This window comes from Salminus brasiliensis, chromosome 20 (genome assembly GCF_030463535.1).
Source record: "Salminus brasiliensis chromosome 20, fSalBra1.hap2, whole genome shotgun sequence".
NCBI lineage: Eukaryota > Metazoa > Chordata > Actinopteri > Characiformes > Bryconidae > Salminus > Salminus brasiliensis.
This window is the reverse complement of record NC_132897.1, coordinates 1,310,609-1,330,624: the sequence shown is the minus strand read 5'-3', so window position 1 is coordinate 1,330,624 and position 20,016 is coordinate 1,310,609. Positions and strand designations below refer to the sequence as shown.

Here is a 20,016-nt window from a genome sequence, read left to right as displayed (position 1 = left end):
GAAACTGTTTTTGTGAGGTTGTTGCTATGGTGTTGCTAGGTGGTTGCTATAGTGTTGCTAGGTGATCACTATGATGTAGCAAGTATATCTGAAGTGTAGTACCTATACCAACCACCGTTGCTTATTAATCCATTTCGTTAAGAACTACTAAGTTTGCGTATCCCAGGTGGTTCAAGGTGGTTTCTTTGGTGTTGCTAGGTGGTCGCTGTAGTGTTGCAAGGTGGTCACTATGGTGTTGCTAAGTGGTTGCTAGATGGGTACATTAGTGTTGCAAGGTGGTTTCTATGGTGTTGCTAGGTGGTCGCTATAGTGTTGCAAGGTGGTCACTATGGTGTTGTTCGGCAGTTGCTATAGTATCCCAGGTGATTGCTAAAGTGTTGCTAAGTGATTGCCATGTGGTTGATATGGTATCCCAAATGGTTGCTATGGTGTTGCTTATTAATTCATTTCGTTAAGAACTAATAAGTCCATGTATCCCAGGTGGTTCAAGGAGGAAAAGGGTTTAAGGTGGTCACTATGGTGTTGCTAAGTGGTTGCTAGATGGGTACATTAGTGTTGCAAGGTGGTTTCTTTGGTGTTGCTAGGTGGTCGCTGTAGTGTTGCAAGGTGGTCACTATGGTGTCTCAAGTGTTTTATTCCAGATGTTCCAGATAACACCACAGGTCCATGAGGACACAGAGGTAATGAGGTGATCTACAGTATGGGAAACCACACAGAATCATGGTGGCTGCTGGTTTCTCACCTTGGTAAATCATGGAGAACCCCTGAGCCTGGTTCGTCCTGTCCGAGTAAAAGTACAGAATGACGAAGTCGGTGGTGATGTTGACAATTTCCCGCGGTGGATTTCGTCCATCAAATCTCACCACCACCTGGTTGGTGTAGCCATCCAGAAGCTCTACCATGTCAGCCTGATCCATGATGCTGAAGAAGGTGAAGTTAAAGAGAATGAAGGATGCACCCGGAACCTGGAGGACCAGAACAGAGAGAAGAGGGATGTTACACACTCACCTATCTTGTGCTTCCACTCACTGGCCACTTTATTAGAAACACCTACCTTGTACTTCCATTCACTGGCCACTTTATTAGAAACCCCTACCTTGTGCTTCCACTCACTGGCCACTTTATTAGAAACCCCTACCTTGTGCTTTCACTCACTGGCCACTTTATTAGAAACACCTACCTTGTGCTTTTGCTCACTGGCCACTTTATTAGAAACCCCTACCTTGTGCTTCCACTCACTGGCCACTTTATTAGAAACACCTACCTTGTGCTTTCACTCACTGGCCACTTTATTGGAAACCTCTACCTTGTGCTTCCACTCACTGGCCACTTTATTGGAAACCTCTACCTTGTGCTTCCACTCACTGGCCACTTTATTGGAAACCTCTACCTTGTGCTTCCACTCAGTGGCCACTTTACAGTGTGAGGGAAGGTTTGGGATAGAAGGACATTTCCAGCAGACATGTTCCTTCATTGGTGAGCACGGTACGGAAATTGTATAAAAGGGAGTTGGTACCTGGACGGTCCAGTAGCAGACCCGTCCAGCTGCGTACTTGTCCGGAAAGTCGGGTGAGTAGATTACAGCTGAATCAGACGTGTAGTTTCCACCACACGCTCCCACTTTTGCTAAAACACAAACACACAAACTAGGTTTACATACAGTTAACACAAAGAACAGACTGAAACTGATACATACATTTCCAAAAGTTTGTGGACACCGCTGCTAAAGAATAAATCCAGCTACTTTAAGTAGGACCCACTGCTGAGACCCAGCTTGTCTAGTCCCTGTAGAGAATCACTGCCAATAGAATAGGACTCTCTGGAGCAGATAAACATCAGGAAGCTATCAGCACCATGCTGCCTAATAATTCCAGGAGTGGGCTAGAGGGGGATAAAGCCCCCCAGCATTGAGCTGTGGAGCTCTGGAATGATGGTGGTGCCCATTCCAACACCCTGACCTTAGCATTGGAATTATGTGGTTCAAACTCGGTGGGTTAAGAAGCCATCAGACTCACTGTCAAAGACGATGACATGCCCGTCACCTCCGCACGGCTGCTGCTGGTCCCCGAAACACACGTGGCTGCACTCCAAACTAGGGAGGTGGAGGTGGTAGTCAAGGTCGTTGCCGCAGAAACAGGCATAGCCCGACTCCATTCCGGCGAGCTGTTAGAAGAGAAATGAGGAGTGACATCAGACGGTGCTGCTGTAACGACTCGCTTTGGAGCATCTGAGACTTCAAAAATGAGGCGGGTGGCATTATCTCCGCCTTATCAGACAAAGGGAATGAGAGCAAGCGATTAAACACATCTGCGGTGTTTACAGAGCGAAGCCCGGTGTCTGATGACTCACTCACTCGCTTCTCTGCTCACCGCCGTAATTAAGCCAGACTCCAAAAATCAAGTCAGGGCACGAACCTGAGCGAGTCAAGTCAAGGTTAGAAAGCTCGGGAAGCGCTCGGGCCTTTCCCTCCGCCGCTCGCCTGCTCTCTGATGTGTGCTAATATCCACCGCCCTTAACATGTCTCAGCATTCATTTAATGCTGGTTAATGATGTAGAGGTACGGGACAGGGAAATGAGGACATGTGCACTTTAATATAGCCACTTATCGTTAAGGTGGATATCTAACTTTAATATCTGCTGCAGTTGCTATAGTGGTTGCTATGCTATTCACGGTGGTTGCTATGGTCTGGTCTCGGACAGACGCATTTATAGACAGACGCATATAGCCGATGCTGATTTTAATGAGAGCATATCCACCTTCAGCATCTGGCCATGTCTGATGGCTGCTAGGTGGTTGCTATGCTACTCAAGGTGGTTGCTATGATGTGGTCTTGGCTGACATCTGATGATTTTGAGTATCTTCACGTTTAATATCTGGTGTTTAACCAATTGCAATGCCATATTTGCATATTTACATTTCCCATGGTGCACTGCTCACCCTGTATCTTTGGTTGCGGCAGAAGCTGATGCAGTTTTGGATGGTGAGGGTCTGCGACGTCTGATAGCTCTCGGCCAGCGGAGGGGGGTGACCGTTATCCTTAAAGCATCCCAGAATACCCGGCACTGAGAGAGAGAGAGAGAGAAAGAGAGAGAGAGAGAGAGATAGTTAATATTCTATCAATCAGTGGAGGACGATTTCCCACCAACTAGCACTGCAGCTACTAAGTAATAAAAGCTTATATCCTCCATTTAGCCATAGAACTATGATGCTAACATAGCTAACGAGTAATGGAAGCGTATACCCAACAATTAGCAGAAGAGCTAGTAGGCTAATGTAGCTAACGCATAATTAAAGCCAAATCAGTATCAGTAAAGCTATGCAGCTAATGTAGCTAACAAGTAATGGAAGCTTATATCCCACCAATTAGCGCACAAGCTATGAGGCTACTTCGCTATATTAGTTTAATCATCATTTATAAACAACAGTTTTAATCAAAAGCTCCAGAATTGCCCTCTTTAAGGAGCGCCCCCTAGTGTCTGACCAACCCAGAACACTTTAGCATTATGCTATATTCATGTATACGCAAGTATGTGAAATGTGTGTGTGTGTGTGTGTGTGTGTGTGTGTGTAAAGCTAATGCAGATAGGGCCTGTGAGCAACCCTGAGGACAAACTAAATCTTTGATTAGAGGATGGGACATGCCTGTGGGCACACACACACACACACACACACACACATACACACACACACACACACACACACACACACACGCACACACACACACACACACACACGCACACACACACATTTGACTTGATGCTCACTGTGAATCTGAGAGTCTATGCGAATGGTAGTTTTTTAAATATAATATAAAATATTACATTAAACATGAATCTGACCTGATAAATAAATGAATAATTATTATAATTATAATAATAATAATTATAATACACTATTATTATTACGTAAATAATAAATTAGAGCATACATGCCATATGGACCTCCCTATCCAATGTGGTTGCTATGTGGTTACTTTGTTGTTGCGGAGCAATTGCTATGGTTTCCCTAGGGGTTGCTAACTGGTTGCTATGCTGTTGCTAAGCGGTTGTTACATGGTTTGTATGGTGTCAATAACCAATTGCTACGGTGTCCTACCAGAGGGTGCACAAATGTCTGGCTACTGAGTGCTGATTGGCTGACGTTCTGGCTACTGAGTGCTGACTGGCTGGCATTCTGTTTACTGAGTGCTGATTGGCTGGCATTTTAACTACAGAGTGCTGACTGTCTGACGTTCTGGCTACTAAGTGCTGATTGGCCGGCATTCTGTTTACTGCGTGCTGATTGGGTGGTACAGTGAATACTGAGTGCTGTTTCGCTAACATTGTGGATACTGGCTGACACTATGGCTACTGAGTGCTGATTGGCTGGGAATCTAGCCACTGAGTCTTGACTGGCTGACGTTCTGGCTACTGAGTGCTGATTGGGTGGCACAGTGAATACTGAGTGCTGATTAGCTGGTATTCTGTCTACTGAGTGCTGATTGGCTGGAATTCTGTCTACTGAGTGCTGATTCGCTAACATTGTGGATACTTAGGGCTGACTGGCTGACACTATGGCTACTGAGTGCTGATTGGCTGGGATTCTAGCTACTGAGTCTTGACTGGCTGACGTTCTGGCTCCTGAGTGCTATGAGTGACATTGTGCTGATTGGTTAGTGCTGTAGCTAATGAGTGCTGATTGGCTGACATTGCGGATACTGAGCACTTATTGGCAGACAGTGTGGCTACTGAGTGCTGATTGGTTGGCATTCTGGCAACTGAATGCTGAAATAAGGACTAAACACAGACAGCTAGCTACAGTCCTTAGTTACTGTTGCTATGCCAGGTTTACTAATGCTGCTTTTCTAAGATGGAGTGTGTGTAAGAGTGTGAACTGAACAGAACACATCACTCTTACTAAGGATGACCTCCGCCAACCTTCTCTAAACGCACACACACACACACACACACACACACACACACACACAACCTCTCCAACATCCATCAGAGCAGAGCAGCCTCAGATCTGCACATTACCACACATTAGCGCACTAACATTAAACACACAGTCTGCTAGAGTGGATTAAGGCGCTGCTGGGGACGAGGACAGGTCATCCATCAGCGCCACACAGGAACGCAGCGCTCAGATCAAACACACACACCTTATAATTACACTCTCCTGCTTCTCAGAGCACACTAAAGCCACACGTCCACCCCTCAGTCCATCAATCAAGACAAGCTTACTGCTTAGCACTTGCTTAGAGCTACAAGGCTAATGTAGCTAACAAGTAAGAAAGTCTTATGTACACCAATTAGCTCACGTACACGCTCATGTCCATCACCACACATGCTAACTGGTGTACATAAGGTTCCTTTACTTGTCAGCTACATTTCCCTGCACTGTTCAGCACTGTCCCAGACTATGTCCACACAGTCCTGCCCTGTCCCAGACAGTCTAAGACTATGTCCAGACTGTCCAGCCCTGTGCCAGACTGTTTCTACCATCCTACGGTGGCCAAGACTGCATCCACACTGTCACACAATCTCCAAGACTCTGTCCACACTGCCTCACACTGTCCTACACTGTATATACAGACTATGTCCACACTGTCTTGTCCTGTCTCAGACTGTCCCACACTGTCCAGACAGTCTTGCACTGGTCCTGGCTGTTTTGCACTATCCCAGACTGTGTACACACTGTACCAGACTATGTCCACACAGTCCTGCCCTGTCCCAGACAGTCTGAGACTATGTCCAGACTGTCCTGCACTGTGCCAGACTGTTTCCATCATCCTACAGTGTCCAAGACTCTGTCCACACTGTCTCACTCTCCTAGTGTCTGTTAATATAGACTATATCCATCCTGCACTGTCCAAGACTATATCCAGATTGTTCTGAATTGTCCCACAGTGTCCATATGATCCTACACCGTCCCATACATTGTCCACACTGTCCCAGACTATGTCCATACTGTCCTGAACTGTCTCAGACTAAGTTAACACTATCCCACACTGTCCCAGACTGTCTCTACACTGTCCAACACCATCCCAGACAGTGTCCACACTGTCCTAGACCATGTCCATATTGTCTCACACTGTCCAACACTATCCCGCACTGTCTCTACACTGTCCAACACCATCCCAGACAGTGTCCACACTGTCCTAGACCATGTCCATATTGTCTCACACTGTCCAACACTATCCCGCACTGTCCCAGACTGTCTCTACACTGTCCAACATCATCCCAGACTGTGTTCACACTGTCCTACACTGTCCCAGACTATGTCCATACTGTCTTAAACTGTCCCAGACTGTCATACACTGTCCAACACTATGACCACACTGTCCCACACTGTACCGGACGAAGCCCCCATTGTCCCACACTGTGCCAGAAATGTGTCCATACTGTCTCACACTGTCCTACACATCCTTATCTTCTCACACAGAGCAAAGGACAAATACAGAAAGAAAGAAAGTGGGGGAGATCAGGAGAGAGCGGAAGACAGACAGACAGATTTGGACAGACAGATAAAACTTCAAACAGTGCTGCAGCTCTTGGTGAACACACACCAGCAGTGTGTTATCACAACACAGTAATTACACACACACACACACACACACACACTAAAACCAGCAGAGTTTGTGCGACAGTTTCTGAGCGAGCGACGCAGAACGCAACTCTCGTCGCTATAGAAACGCTTCTTTAACGCCAGCACTGAGCAACCAGGCCGCTACAGGAGAGCAGAGGATTAAAGGGCAGAACTTCAGGCTTTCTGGCTTGAGATTAAAGGGTTAATGTACGAGAGTTCAGCTGTGTGATGAATGGGTTTAGATGTGTGTGTGTGTGTGTGTATGTGTGTGTGCGTGTGTGTGCGTGTGTGTGTGTGTTCTGCACGCATAACGTCACTGTGTTAATATTATTTACTAATCTGTTTGGCTTTATTGTTTTGGCAAAACATCACAGCGAGCGTCTGGCCTTTATAACCGCTCTCCTGTTATACACACTCAGACCTGCCAACAGTGACCGCACACACACACACACACACACACACACACACACACACAGACAGGCAGGTTACATGTGAGCTAGGTGAGTTAGGGTCTTTTCCTCCCTCCCTTCTCTCTCTATGCATTGTGTGTTCAATTTCCACTATGAATTATTCAGTATCCACTATGAATTATCCTGTATCTACTATGAATTATCCTGTATCTACTATAATTTATTCTGTATCCACTATGAATTATCCTGTATCTACTATGAATTATCCTGTATCCACTATGAATTATTCTGTATCCACTATGAATTATTCTGTATCTACTATGAATTATCCTGTATCTACTATAATTTATTCTGCATCCACTATGAATTATTCAGTATCTACTATGAATTATCCTGTATCTACTATAATGTATTATGTATCCACTATGAATTATCCTGTATCTACTATGAATTATCCTGGATCTACTATGAATTATTCTGTATCCACTATGAATTATTCTGTATCTACTATGAATTATTCTGTATCTACTATGAATTATCCTGTATCTACTATGAATTATTCTGTATCCACTATGAATTATCCTGTATCTACTATAAATTTTCCTGTATCTACTATGATTTATTCTGTATCCACTATGAATTATTCTGTATCTACTATGAATTATTCTGTATCCACTATGAATTATCCTGTATCTACTATAAATTTTCCTGTATCTACTATGAATTATTCTGTATCTACTATGAATTATTCTGTATCCACTATGAATTATTCTGTATCTACTATAATTTATTCTGTATCCACTATGAATTATTCAGTATCTACTATGAATTATTCTGTATCCACTATAAATTATTTAGATTTCTACTTTCTTTTTTGCTAGCTAATTAATAACTTAAACCATTGTCATCACCATGTTGTTTTCATCTGTTCTGATTTTTTAATGTGTGTGTGTGAGTGTGTGTGTGTGTGTGTGTGTGTGTTTGTCGCGGCTACGCTAACACTGCAACAGTTTACATGTGTTTGGCCTTTAAGTCTGAGGGAGTTAGCACAGCTGGCTGCGCTACAGAGGGACAGTAATGAAGTGATTTACTGCAGAACAGAAACACAATGGAAATCTGAGTCCTGACTGCGTCCAGAGCCCAGCGCTGCTGAACCAGCCGGACCTTCTGACCAAAGCCATGTTTGTCTAATTTCAGATCTGTGGATTTGATTATTTAAAAGATTTATGGCAGATATGACACTGAGGGAGACAACGAGAGAGAGAGAGAGAGAGAGAGAGAACGAGAGAGAGAGCGAGAGAGAGACAGAGAGAGAGAGAGAGAGAGAGAGAGCGAGAGAGAGAGAGAGAGAGAGAGAGAGAACGAGAGAGAGAGCGAGAGAGAGAGAGACAGAGAGAGAGAGAGAGAGAGAGAGAGAACGAGAGAGAGAGCGAGAGAGCGAGAGAGAGAGAGAGAGCGAGAGAGAGAGAGAGAGAGAGAGAACGAGAGAGAGAGCGCGAGAGAGAGAGAGAGAGAGAGAGAGAGAGAGAGAGAGAGAATGGATCAGGCAAATCTTGTAAACAAATGTCGCTAACGTAATCCTTAAACAAATCAGATCTGAACCTCGTTCCAAAAACTTCATGCTAGATTTGTGTGAGTGTTATACACATGGGGCATATTATTATTACACAATAATACAGTATTATATATATATATATACATTTATAGCATTTAGCTGACGCTCTTATCCAGGTGACTTGTATTACAGAGTTGGGCCAATGTAGTTTTAGGAGTCTTGCCCAAGGACTCTTATTAGTGTAGCGCAGCATAGCCACCCAGACCAGGAATCGAACCCCAGTCTCCCACATGGTATGGTAGCTCACTGGAAGGTAGTGGTGTTACCTGTTACGCCACACCAACCACCATATATATATACATACATACATGCATGCCAGTATACTGTATTATTACATGTTAAATACATTTGGGATACATATTTGCATATATATAATTATATGCCCTATTTGTCATATATATATATATATATATATATATATATATATATATTTTTTTTTTTTTTTTTTTGTATTATTTATTTTTTGACAAATATGGCATACAATTATTACATATAGACAAATACTCATATGCAACATGTCTATTGCATAGTTATTCACATATGGGACAACATAGGCACTATATATAGACACTTCATACTTACATATACATATATACAATACATATGAGATGTACATAAGACCGCACGTCCTGGGAAGATACGAAAACCAACTATGCGTGTGTGTGTGCGTGTGTGCGTGTGCGTGTGTGTGTTCCAGCTCTGCGAAGCCGCAAGCATGCTCTGTGTAAGTGACTGAGGCTGTGTTACGACATGATTGAGTTTGCAGAGATCAATGCCCTCACCCCTGGCGGCCCTGAGGGAGCCTTAATTAAAGGCGCAGAGGCATTCGAAACCCAAAGCGAATAATTAGAAGGGCTTTCAAAGCTCCAACGAGGAGAACGCAACAACAGGGCAGAGACAGATGAAGCATTACGGAGTGGAAAGAAAGGAGGAAGTCCCTCCGGAGCTGTCAGGGTTATGAGTTACTGCTGTCCGGACAGAGGGGGGGAGGAGGAGGAGCGAGGACAGCATCTCCCTTTCATCTGCTGAGGCTTCAGAAGAAGACCGGAGCCCACGAAAGCCCCGCTGGGCAATGGGCTGTGCCCCCTACAACATTTCAGTTTCATTGTTTGAGATCAAACAATAGGAGCTCTGGCTTCTCTTTATTCAGCAGAACGCGCCGAATGACGCTGTCAGTGTTCCGAGTTTAGACAAGAACAGCGGTTCAAGGCCAAAAGCACCAACCCTCCGCTCCCTCGGAGCTGTGTGACCCGCTACAAGCCCTTACACAGCACACACACACACACAGCTCTGCTGTTCAGGTAACACACACACACCACGTTCACTTTGGCCCGAGTCACTTGAGTGAGTCGATTCAGGATGACTGAACATCTCCACTTTCATCTCACCTTCAACTGGGCTGCAGTTACATCCTGTGATTCCAAGGAGCATCTGAAATGATCTGTTTGGTGGAGAAAGATGGTGTTTGGTGGAGAATTATGGAGCTTTGATGGAGAATGATGAAGTTTTAATGAAGAAGGGTGGTGTTTGATGGAGAAAGATGGTGTTTGGTGGAGAATTATGGTGCTTGGTGGAGAATGATGGTGTTTTGATGGAGAATGATGAAGTTTCAATGAAAAATGATGGTGTTTTGATGGAGAATGATGGTGTTTTGATGGAGAATGATGGTGTTTTGTTGGTAAAATATGGTGTTTGGTGGAGAATTATGGTGCTTGGTGGAGAATGATGGTGTTTTGCTGGAGAATGATGGTGTTTTGATGGAGAATGATGGTGTTTTGTTGGCAAAAGATGGTGTTTGGTGGAGAATTATGGTGTTTGGTGGAGAATGATGGTGTTTTGATGGAGAATGGTGGTGTTGTGATGGAGAATGATGAAGTTTCAATGAAAAATGATGGTGTTTTGATGGAGAATGATGGTGTTTTGTTGGAAAAAGATGGTGTTTGGTGGAGAATGGTGGTGTTTGATGGAGAATGTTTTTTAGATGGAGAATGATGTTTTTTGATGGAGAATGATGGTGTTTGTTGGAGGATGGTGGTGTTTTGATGGAGAATGATGGTGTTTTGATGGAGAATGATGATGTTTTGATGGAGAATGATGATGTTTGATGGAGAATGATGGTGTTTTGTTGGCCACAAAGATGGTGTTTGGTGGAGAATGATGGTGTTTGATGGAGAATGATGATGTTTTGATGGAGAATGATGATGTTTTGATGGAGAATGATGCTTTGATGGAGAATGATGGAGTTTTGTTGGCCACAAAGATGGTGTTTGGTGGAGAATTATGGTGCTTGGGGGAGAATGATGGTGTTTTGATGGAGAATGATGGAGTTTTGATGGAGAATGATGGTGTTTTGATGGAGAATGATAATGTTTTGATGGAAAATGATGGTGTTTTGTTGGAGAATGATGGAGTTTGATGGAGAATGATGACATTTTGATGGAGACTGATGGAGGTTGGTTCTACTGGGTTCTGAGTTCTGATGGTAATAAGACTGATGGGTCTGGTGTTGACAGGGCTTTAAGTTGACTAAAAGAGTGACTAACCTGCCTTCTGTACACTGTTATGCTCCTTAAATGACATGGAAATGATGTATGAGTAAGTCTGGGTTGATGCTGAAGGGGGAAGCGCAGTGACCCGTCTCCACTTAAGACGGCATCACCAGCCTGAGGGACACACAGGCAAGTCCAGGCTTCTCCACACAGCCGCGTTCGTCCTCTGTTTACCACGCCATGAGTTTGAATTACAGTAGAATGTAGATACCAACATTCTGTGGCTTCGCGCCCAAATACCTCTGAATACAATAAGAGCCGGAGAGAGAGCGAGAGTGAAGGAGTGAGAGAGAGAGCGTGAGAGAGAGAGAGAGAGAGTGAAGGAGTGAGAGAGCGCAACAGAGGGAGAGAGAGAGAGAGAGTGAAGGAGTGAGAGAGAGAGCGTAAGAGAGAGAGAGAGAGTGAAGGAGTGAGAGAGAGAGCGTAAGAGAGAGAGAGAGAGTGAAGGAGTGAGAGAGAGAGCGTGAGAGAGAGAGAGAGAGAGAGTGAAGGAGTGAGAGAGCGCAACAGAGGGAGAGAGAGAGAGAGTGAAGGAGTGAGAGAGAGAGCGTGAGAGAGAGCGAGAGAGAGAGCGAGAGTGAAGGAGTGAGAGAGAGTGCGGGAGAGAGAGAGAGAGAGTGCGGGAGAGAGAGAGAGAAGGTTGGGTGGGTTCAATCCTGTTCTACTACTACACCACTGTAAACAACCCTCTCAGCGCTCAGCACTCACAATGACTTTCCACACGTTCTCACTGTTCTAGAGTGTCTGTGTGCGGCGCTGCGCTTTCGACTGATCAGAGGAACCCAGAGAACAACCTGCAACAATAACAGGACGGCTTGGAGGAGTGTCGAGTGCGAGGAAGGGCGTGATTATGAGGGTCAGATTTCACAGGCTACTGTCGCTACACACAAACACACACTTCTAACAGGTGCAGAGCGCGATCTCCTCAGGTGGAGTCCCAACCAGGAATGCAGCCCGGCCTGAGTGCAGAGCGACCAAGATTCACTAAACAATGGATTCTTTCAGAGAGAGAGAGAGAGAGAGAGAGAGAGACAGACATAAATAGAGATAAAGAGAGAGAGAGAGAGAGAGAGAAAGAACGATAGAGAGACCAACACAGAGACAAAGAGAGAGAGAGAGAGACAGACAGACAGACATAAATAGAGATAAAGAGAGAGAGAGAGAAAGAATGATAGAGAGACCAACAGAGAGACAAAGAGAGAGAGAGAGGGAGTGAGGAAGAGAGAGAGAAAGAGAGAGAGAGACAGAGAGAAAGTGAGAGAGATAGAGAGAGAGAGTGAAGGAGTGAGAGAGAGAGAGAAAGTGAGAGAGAGAGAGAGAGAGAGAGAGAGAAAGTGAGAGAGATAGAGAGAGAGAGAGAGAGAGAGAGTGAAAGTGAGAGAGGGGGGGGGGGTGTTTGGTTTGGCCAGATTTCTGGTTCTTCTTGTCAAAGCGGAGTTTTGAGGTTCTGCAGGTTCCTCTGTTGGTCAGAAAAACAGCAACTCCAACAAGCAGCCAAACCGCAGCCCGACACTGAGCTCCGAGCGAGAGTCAGTAACACACACTCTCTCTCACTTCTGTTTTCTTTAACGTGAAACTCGGACTCTGACTGCGATCAAGCCTCGTTAAGGAGCTTTCACTCTCTCTCTGCTCTGAATGAAAGTGAAAACTGAGCTCTTACCCACACGCCCAGAGCAGCTTCACAACATCCAGACAAGCTCCACCAATCAGACCTCTTCAAAATCCTGAGGTTTGGATTTATCAGAGAAGTTAGGATGGGACTGGGTTGGAAATCTGAAGCTCAGAGTATGTTCTGAGACCTTTAACAGTAAAGAAAACTCCAAAAAACACCATCTTTCTCCACCAAACACCATCTTTCTCCAACAAACCTCTATCATTCTCCACCAAACACCATCATTCTTTACCAAACACCATCTTTCTCTACCAAACACCATCTTTCTCCAACAAACGCCATCTTTCTCTACCAAACATCATTCTCCACCAAACACCATCTTTCCTTACCGAACACCATCATTCTTCACCAATCAACATTCTCCACCAACAAATTCCATCATTCTCCAACATACACTATCATCATTCCTTAGCAAACACCATCATTCTCCAACAAACACCATCGTTCTCCACCACTGTTCTCCACAAAACACACTCCATGAAACACAATCATTCTCCACCAAACACCACCCTTCATCAAACACCATTCATCAAACCTCACTGAACACCATCATTCTCCACCAAACACCATCATTCTCCACCATTACTCTCTACCAAAACACAAACACCATCAGTTTCTACCAAAATCTTTCTCAACCATCACTCTTCACCAAACACCAACTTTCTCCACCAAACACCATCATTCCCCACCAATCAACATTCTCCACCAAACACCATCCATCTCCACCAAACCATCACTCTCCACCAAACACCACCCATCTCCACCAAACACCATCATTCTCCACCAAACACAATAATTTCCCACAAAATGTGATTATCTTCCACCAAACACCATCATTCTTAATCCAACACCATCATTCTCAACCAAACACCATCATTCCTCCACCAAACACCATCATTCTCCACCATTACTCTCTACCAAAACACAAACTCCATCTTTCTCAACCATCACTCTTCACCAAAAACTATCATTCTCAATCAAACACCATCATTCCCCACCAATCAACATTCTCCACCAAACACCACCATTCTCCACCCAACACTCATCCTTATCAGCAGCAGTCTTGCTAATGCTTTAGGCTCTCTCCTGCCAACACAACTATCAAGCATCACCTCACACTTACGCTCCACACAAATACAACCGATACCCATATCCCTATCTGACATCATCACACTCCTGGTGACGGCAGTGGGTGTGGGCTGCACAGCATTGTGTAGTGACCACTGCTGGCACGCGGTGTAAAGACTGACCTATTACCCACCCGAAACGTGAGAAAGGTCGCGGTGTTGGAGTGAAAGGAGAGTGCTGATGCAGAGCAAAGCAAACCGTCCCGTAAAGCGACAGTCCAGCACTGAGACAGGAGCAGAAGATCAGCTGCAGAAGATCAGAACATGGTTGGAGAGGATTATTCTGGAGGAGTCTGGAGTCTTATTTAAACCTCAGACGTTTAGTCTGGTCTGATCTTGATTGATGGTTGAAGTGAGGGGTGAAGAAGATCACCATGGTCAGATCCAGAGAGCTCTCTGAGGCCTTCAGAAAGAAGGGTGGAGATGTTGTAGAGGAGCCTGTAGATGGAAGATCTCAGAACAGTTAGAGATCAGATCACCGTGGTCAGATCCAGAGAGCTCTTCTCAGTGCGGCTGTTTGAGGTTAACAGGGTGATTTAAGGTGAATTAAGGCTTTAAAATAATAGGAGCTGCGAGTCCAGGCGCACGCGTCCAGCGCTGCGGTACAATGGGTGAGGCGGCTCTGCTGATTTTACTGAATTACAGCCGCCTCGGGCGAAGAGGTCCAACAAATCGGCCTGTTTTCATCGCTGGTATTGTTCCCGCTCCGGTGCCACCCTGCCATCTGAGATCCATCCCATAATACATCGTCTGAGCGCGCGGATGGTGTGTACTCGATACGGGCAATGCCCCAAGAAATGGGTGCAAATGGGAGCATGGGTTACGCACCACCATGATCACACTTACACACACACACACACACACACAAACGCTTACTGGAAACCAGCTTAAACCCATTCATGCCTACACAGAACATGGCTGGCTGCGGAATGACAAAGACTGGCCTAAATCTGCCATCAGGCATGGCACTAAACTGGCGGTGGGTGACAGTCAAAAGTTTGGACACAACAACCGAAGGAGGGTTTCTAATGGGAGGCACAAATCTAACATTGCTCCCGTTACTCAGGGTATTCCCCAAGGCCCCGTTCTTGGTCCCCTGCACTATATGAAAAAAATAAAGTATTTGGACACCTGCTCCTTCACTGTTTCTTCTGAAATCAGGGGTTTTTAAAGAGCTGATCTTGCTTTTGTTGGAGTAACTGTCTCTACTGTCCAGAGATCTAGATTTTGGAGGAGGAGCATTGCTGTGAGGATTTGATTGCATTTACTCCACCACCATCATTCCAGAGAACACAGTTCCTCCACTGCTCCACAGCTCCTCAATGCTGGGGGGCTTTACACCCCTCTCTAGTCCACGCCTGGCATTATTAGGCAGCATGGTGCCAATAGGGTCATGATGTGTGTCTGCTGATTGGCTGTTGCTGAGCTCACGTGTCCTGATTTGGCCTTTGGAGGCGTCAAAATCTCTGAATCATGTTTGTGCACAAGACAGACAATCAGATCACACACACACACACACACACAGCAGCTCAGTAGACTTTCAATAACACTAAAATAACATCGACTGACAAGTGAATGTGTTCAAACTCGTAATCATGAAAATGCACACACACACACACACACACACACACAGGCGTCAGTGAGCGACAGGCAGCTCGCTGAAGCTGACGTGTTTAAACAGGGTGTGATGTTTAACGAGGTGATTAGAGACATCTCTCTGCTGATAATCTCCTATAAACTCACTGGTATTCCCACACTCCCATATCCCCACTTACTCTGACAGCTCGGAATCTCACAGAACTTCCAGTAGATTCCGTCCTCCTGATCGGCAATGTAGCACCACGAGCCGAACATCTCCATCAGGGTTCCTTTAAAGAGAGAGAGAGAGAGAGAGAGAGACACTACAGGTCACTACAGGTCACTACACCAGTATACAACAGATGATTATTACTCCATCCAGGTCAGGTGTAGGTGTAGGTGTAGATCAGCCTAACCGACGAGGGGAAGATCCTCTCTCTGTTTATTTGAGCTTCTGTTCGATTTTCTCGCCCCCTCCCTGACCTAATCACGCATGTCCACCCCGGAGCCTCGCTGAGACAGAAACCTGCAGAGTGTCTTTATTCCAGTTCAGACACAGGCTGGTCCAGCAGTGCATCCTTTATTCTCCTCTAAACCCCCCTGAGCCCAACTCTCAGACCATCAGAGAGGAAACCTTCCTTTTATGCCCTTTCATGTCTAGACGTATGTCTAGTTTACCTGTCTAAGGCATACACAGGTCTCCTGCACGTCTGAGCACTGCACAAAATCACCAGTTCATCAAACTGTGTTTTATGTTTGTTTTTTATTGTCTTGAATGATTCATAGTGGATACTGACTAATACTTCATAATACATCATACACACGATAATTCATAGTAGATCCTCAATTATACAGATACAGAATAATTCATAATGGCTACAAATTCATTCATAGCATACTCAATAATTCATAGTGGATACAGAATAATTCATAGCAGTTGAATAATTAAATAATTTATAGTAGATACAGATAATTCATAGTGGATACAGAATAATTCATAGTAGATACTAAATAATACATAGTGGATACTAAATAATTCATAGTAGATACTAAATAATTCATAGTGGATATTGTATAATTTGTTGTAGATACTAAATAATTCATAGCGGATACTGTATAATATATTGTAGATACTGAATAATTCATAGTGGATACTACATAAATTATAGTAGATACTGAATAATTTATAGAGGATACAGAATAATTCATAGTAGATACTAAATAATTCATAGTGGATACTAAATACTTTATAGTGGATATATAATTTGTTGTAGATACTGAATAATTCCTAGCAATTACTAAATAATTCATAGTGGATACTGAATAATTTATTGTAGATACCGAATAATTCCTAGCAGTTACTAAATAATTCATAGTGGATACTGTATAATTTATTGTAGATACTAAATAATTCATACTAAATACTGAATAATTAATAATACATGCTGATTAATACACAGAAGGTGCTGAATGATTTATATTAAATATGATAATTAATAAACAGTGCATACTGAATAATGATAACTATATGATACTATATGATATATGATAATGATAACTCAGTATACTTGATACTGAATAAGTTGCTCTGATTATTTAGCTCTAGCAGAATAATTACACTGCAGTTTAAGGGGTGCGATGCATTTTTTAAAAGATATTTAGCTAAATATTTCAGCAGAATATCAAACATAATAGCTGTATATTTAAGTAGTCGACCCTCAGTGCCTCCACAGAGTGTTTTAAGCCTTCAAATTGGGTATCAGTTACAGAGGAGACAGAACCGTCCTGCGGTTTTGGACAAAATAAAATAAAAAGCAGCCCCTGCCTGTCTCGGGCCGGCGTCTCGGGCCGGCGTCTCAAGCGCTCGGCGTCTCAGCTGTCAGGAAAAAACGATAATTACCAGCAAAAGCTATTCTTCTTCTCTTTGAGCGGGACACAAAAGCAGATCGTAGGGCCGTGGCCCGGAGCGAGGCCGATCTGATTTCAGCCATTGTGACTGAAATGGTGAAGGGTGTCTCCCTCTCTTTTCTTCTCCGATCAAAAACCACTTTTCCACCACATTCTCGCCTCTCGCGCCGCACAGAGCCGCACATTCAGCCCTGCGCCTCTTTATGCAGCCCTTTCTCAGCTGCTTGTTCGGGGAAACTTAAGCTCAGGTTGGAGTGAATTAACCTGCAGACTTCTCCCTCCTCCATACACCCCCCCCCCCCCCCCCAGTGTAGAAGCCATTCTTATGTCTTTACAGTTGCTTATTAATATTTCCATAATGTATAACCTCACTTACATCATTGACAAGAATTTGAGAATCAATTAAAATAGAATCCTTATTATTTTAATAATATTATTAATAAAGCTCCTGATGTCTATATTTCATTATTTCTAGCTATACATTAAAAGGTATGTGTTTTTGAAATGATTAAAAAATCATAACTGATGATATAATGCACTGTAATGACACATCTTTATTATTTATTATTTTATATTGCTCCAATTTGATTCTGACCTTAGAAACTTCATACTGGATATTAATGCTATTAGAGCTTTATACTGGATATTAATGCTATTAGAAATTCATACTGGATATTAATGTTATTAGAACTTCATACTGGATATTAATGCTATTAGAGCTTCATACTGGATATTAATGCTATTAGAGCTTCATACTGGATATTAATGTTATTAGAGCTTCATACTGGATATTAATGTTATTAGAGCTTCATACTGGATATTAAAGCTATTAGAGCTTCATACTGGATATTAATGTTATTAGAGCTTCATACTGGATATTAATGCTATTAGAACTTCATACTGGATATTAATGCTATTAGAGTTTCATACTGGATATTAATGCTATTAGAACTTCATACTGGATATTAATGTTATTAAAGCTTCATACTGGATATTAATGATATTAGAGCTTCATACTGGATATTAATGTTATTAAAGCTTCATACTGATATTAATGATATTAGAACTTCATACTGGATAATAATGTTAGAGCTTCATACTGGATATTTATGTTATTAGAGCTTCATACTGGATATTAATGCTATTAGAGCTTCATACTGGATATTAATGCTATTAGAACTTCATACTGGATATTAATGTTATTAGAGCTTCATACTGGATATTAATGATATTGGAACTTCATACTGGATATTAATGATATTGGAACTTCATACTGGATATTAATGTTAATAGAAATTCATTCTATAGTTATATATTAAAAACCGTGGCTAATGTCACTCTATGTTGTATTTAAATGTATTTGAACCTGCAGCCTAGAACCTTTTTATGGTGATTAGTAATAACTTAAATAAATCTGATTGGGGATGTGTGTCAGCAGGTGTGACCTGGCAGCCTCATTTGATTCTGGCTTTGACTTGGTGAGTACAGCGGCTGATTTGCATGGCTTTTTGAATACTGTGCTGCCAAATGAACACCTGTTTGTGAGCATTAAACCGGAGGGCTGTCGAGGTCGAGGTAGTGGTCCATAACAGAGGCCAAAACAATCGCTCATGTTTGCTCCAGTGTTTGAAGAGGGGTTGTACGTACTTTCCAGATGCAGGACAAATTGTGGTTGTCATGTAAAAACCCTTATGCAGCTTTTAAGGAGGTGGAAAAACCCTTTCCTACCTTCCTAGTGTTCATATATCTGTATACGTGTTTAGTCCTAAAGACTTATATCTGTATACGTGTTTAGTTCAAAAGTTATTTATCTATATACTTATTTAGTCCTATATATGCATACGTGTTTAGTCCTAAGGTTGTATATCTATATACATGTTTAGTTCTAATGTGTTTAGTCCTGGAGTTATATATATCTGTATACGTGTTTAGTCCTATGGTTATATATCTGTATACATGTTTAGTCCTGAGGTTATATATATATATATGTGTATACGTGTTTAGTCCTATGGTTATATATCTGTATACATGTTTAGTCCTGAGGTTATATATATTATATGTGTATACGTGTTTAGTCCTGAGGTTATATATCTGTATACATGTTTAGTCCTGAGGTTATATATGTGTATACGTGTTTAGTCCTGAGGTATATATATATGTGTATACATGTTTAGTCCTGAGGTTATATATATATGTGTATACATGTTTAGTCCTGAGGTTATATATATATATATATATATATATGTGTGTATACGTGTTTAGTCCTGAGGTTATATATATATGTGTATACGTGTTTAGTCCTGAGGTTATATATATATATGTGTATACGTGTTTAGTCCTGAGGTATATATATATTGTTATACGTGTTTAGTCCTGAGGTTATATATATATATATGTGTATACGTGTTTAGTCCTGAGGTTATATATATATATGTGTATACGTGTTTAGTCCTGAGGTTATATATGTGTATACGTGTTTAGTCCTGAGGTTATAAATCTGTATACATGTTTAGTCCTGAGGTTATATATATATGTGTATACATGTTTAGTCCTGAGGTTATATATATATATATATATATATATATATAT

At 42.7% G+C, this 20,016-nt stretch overlaps 1 protein-coding gene across 1 annotated transcript in view; it reads right to left on the bottom strand.

Annotated features, from left to right (window-relative positions):
• kremen1 (kringle containing transmembrane protein 1) overlaps positions 1-20,016 on the bottom strand; it is a 73,968-nt gene that overhangs the window by 11,892 nt on the left and 42,060 nt on the right. The window contains 6 exon segments of the mRNA XM_072665272.1: positions 743-965; positions 1,517-1,626; positions 2,016-2,163; positions 2,939-3,063; positions 15,717-15,786; positions 15,788-15,809. Of these exon segments, the coding sequence (XP_072521373.1) occupies positions 743-965; positions 1,517-1,626; positions 2,016-2,163; positions 2,939-3,063; positions 15,717-15,786; positions 15,788-15,809 (698 nt within the window).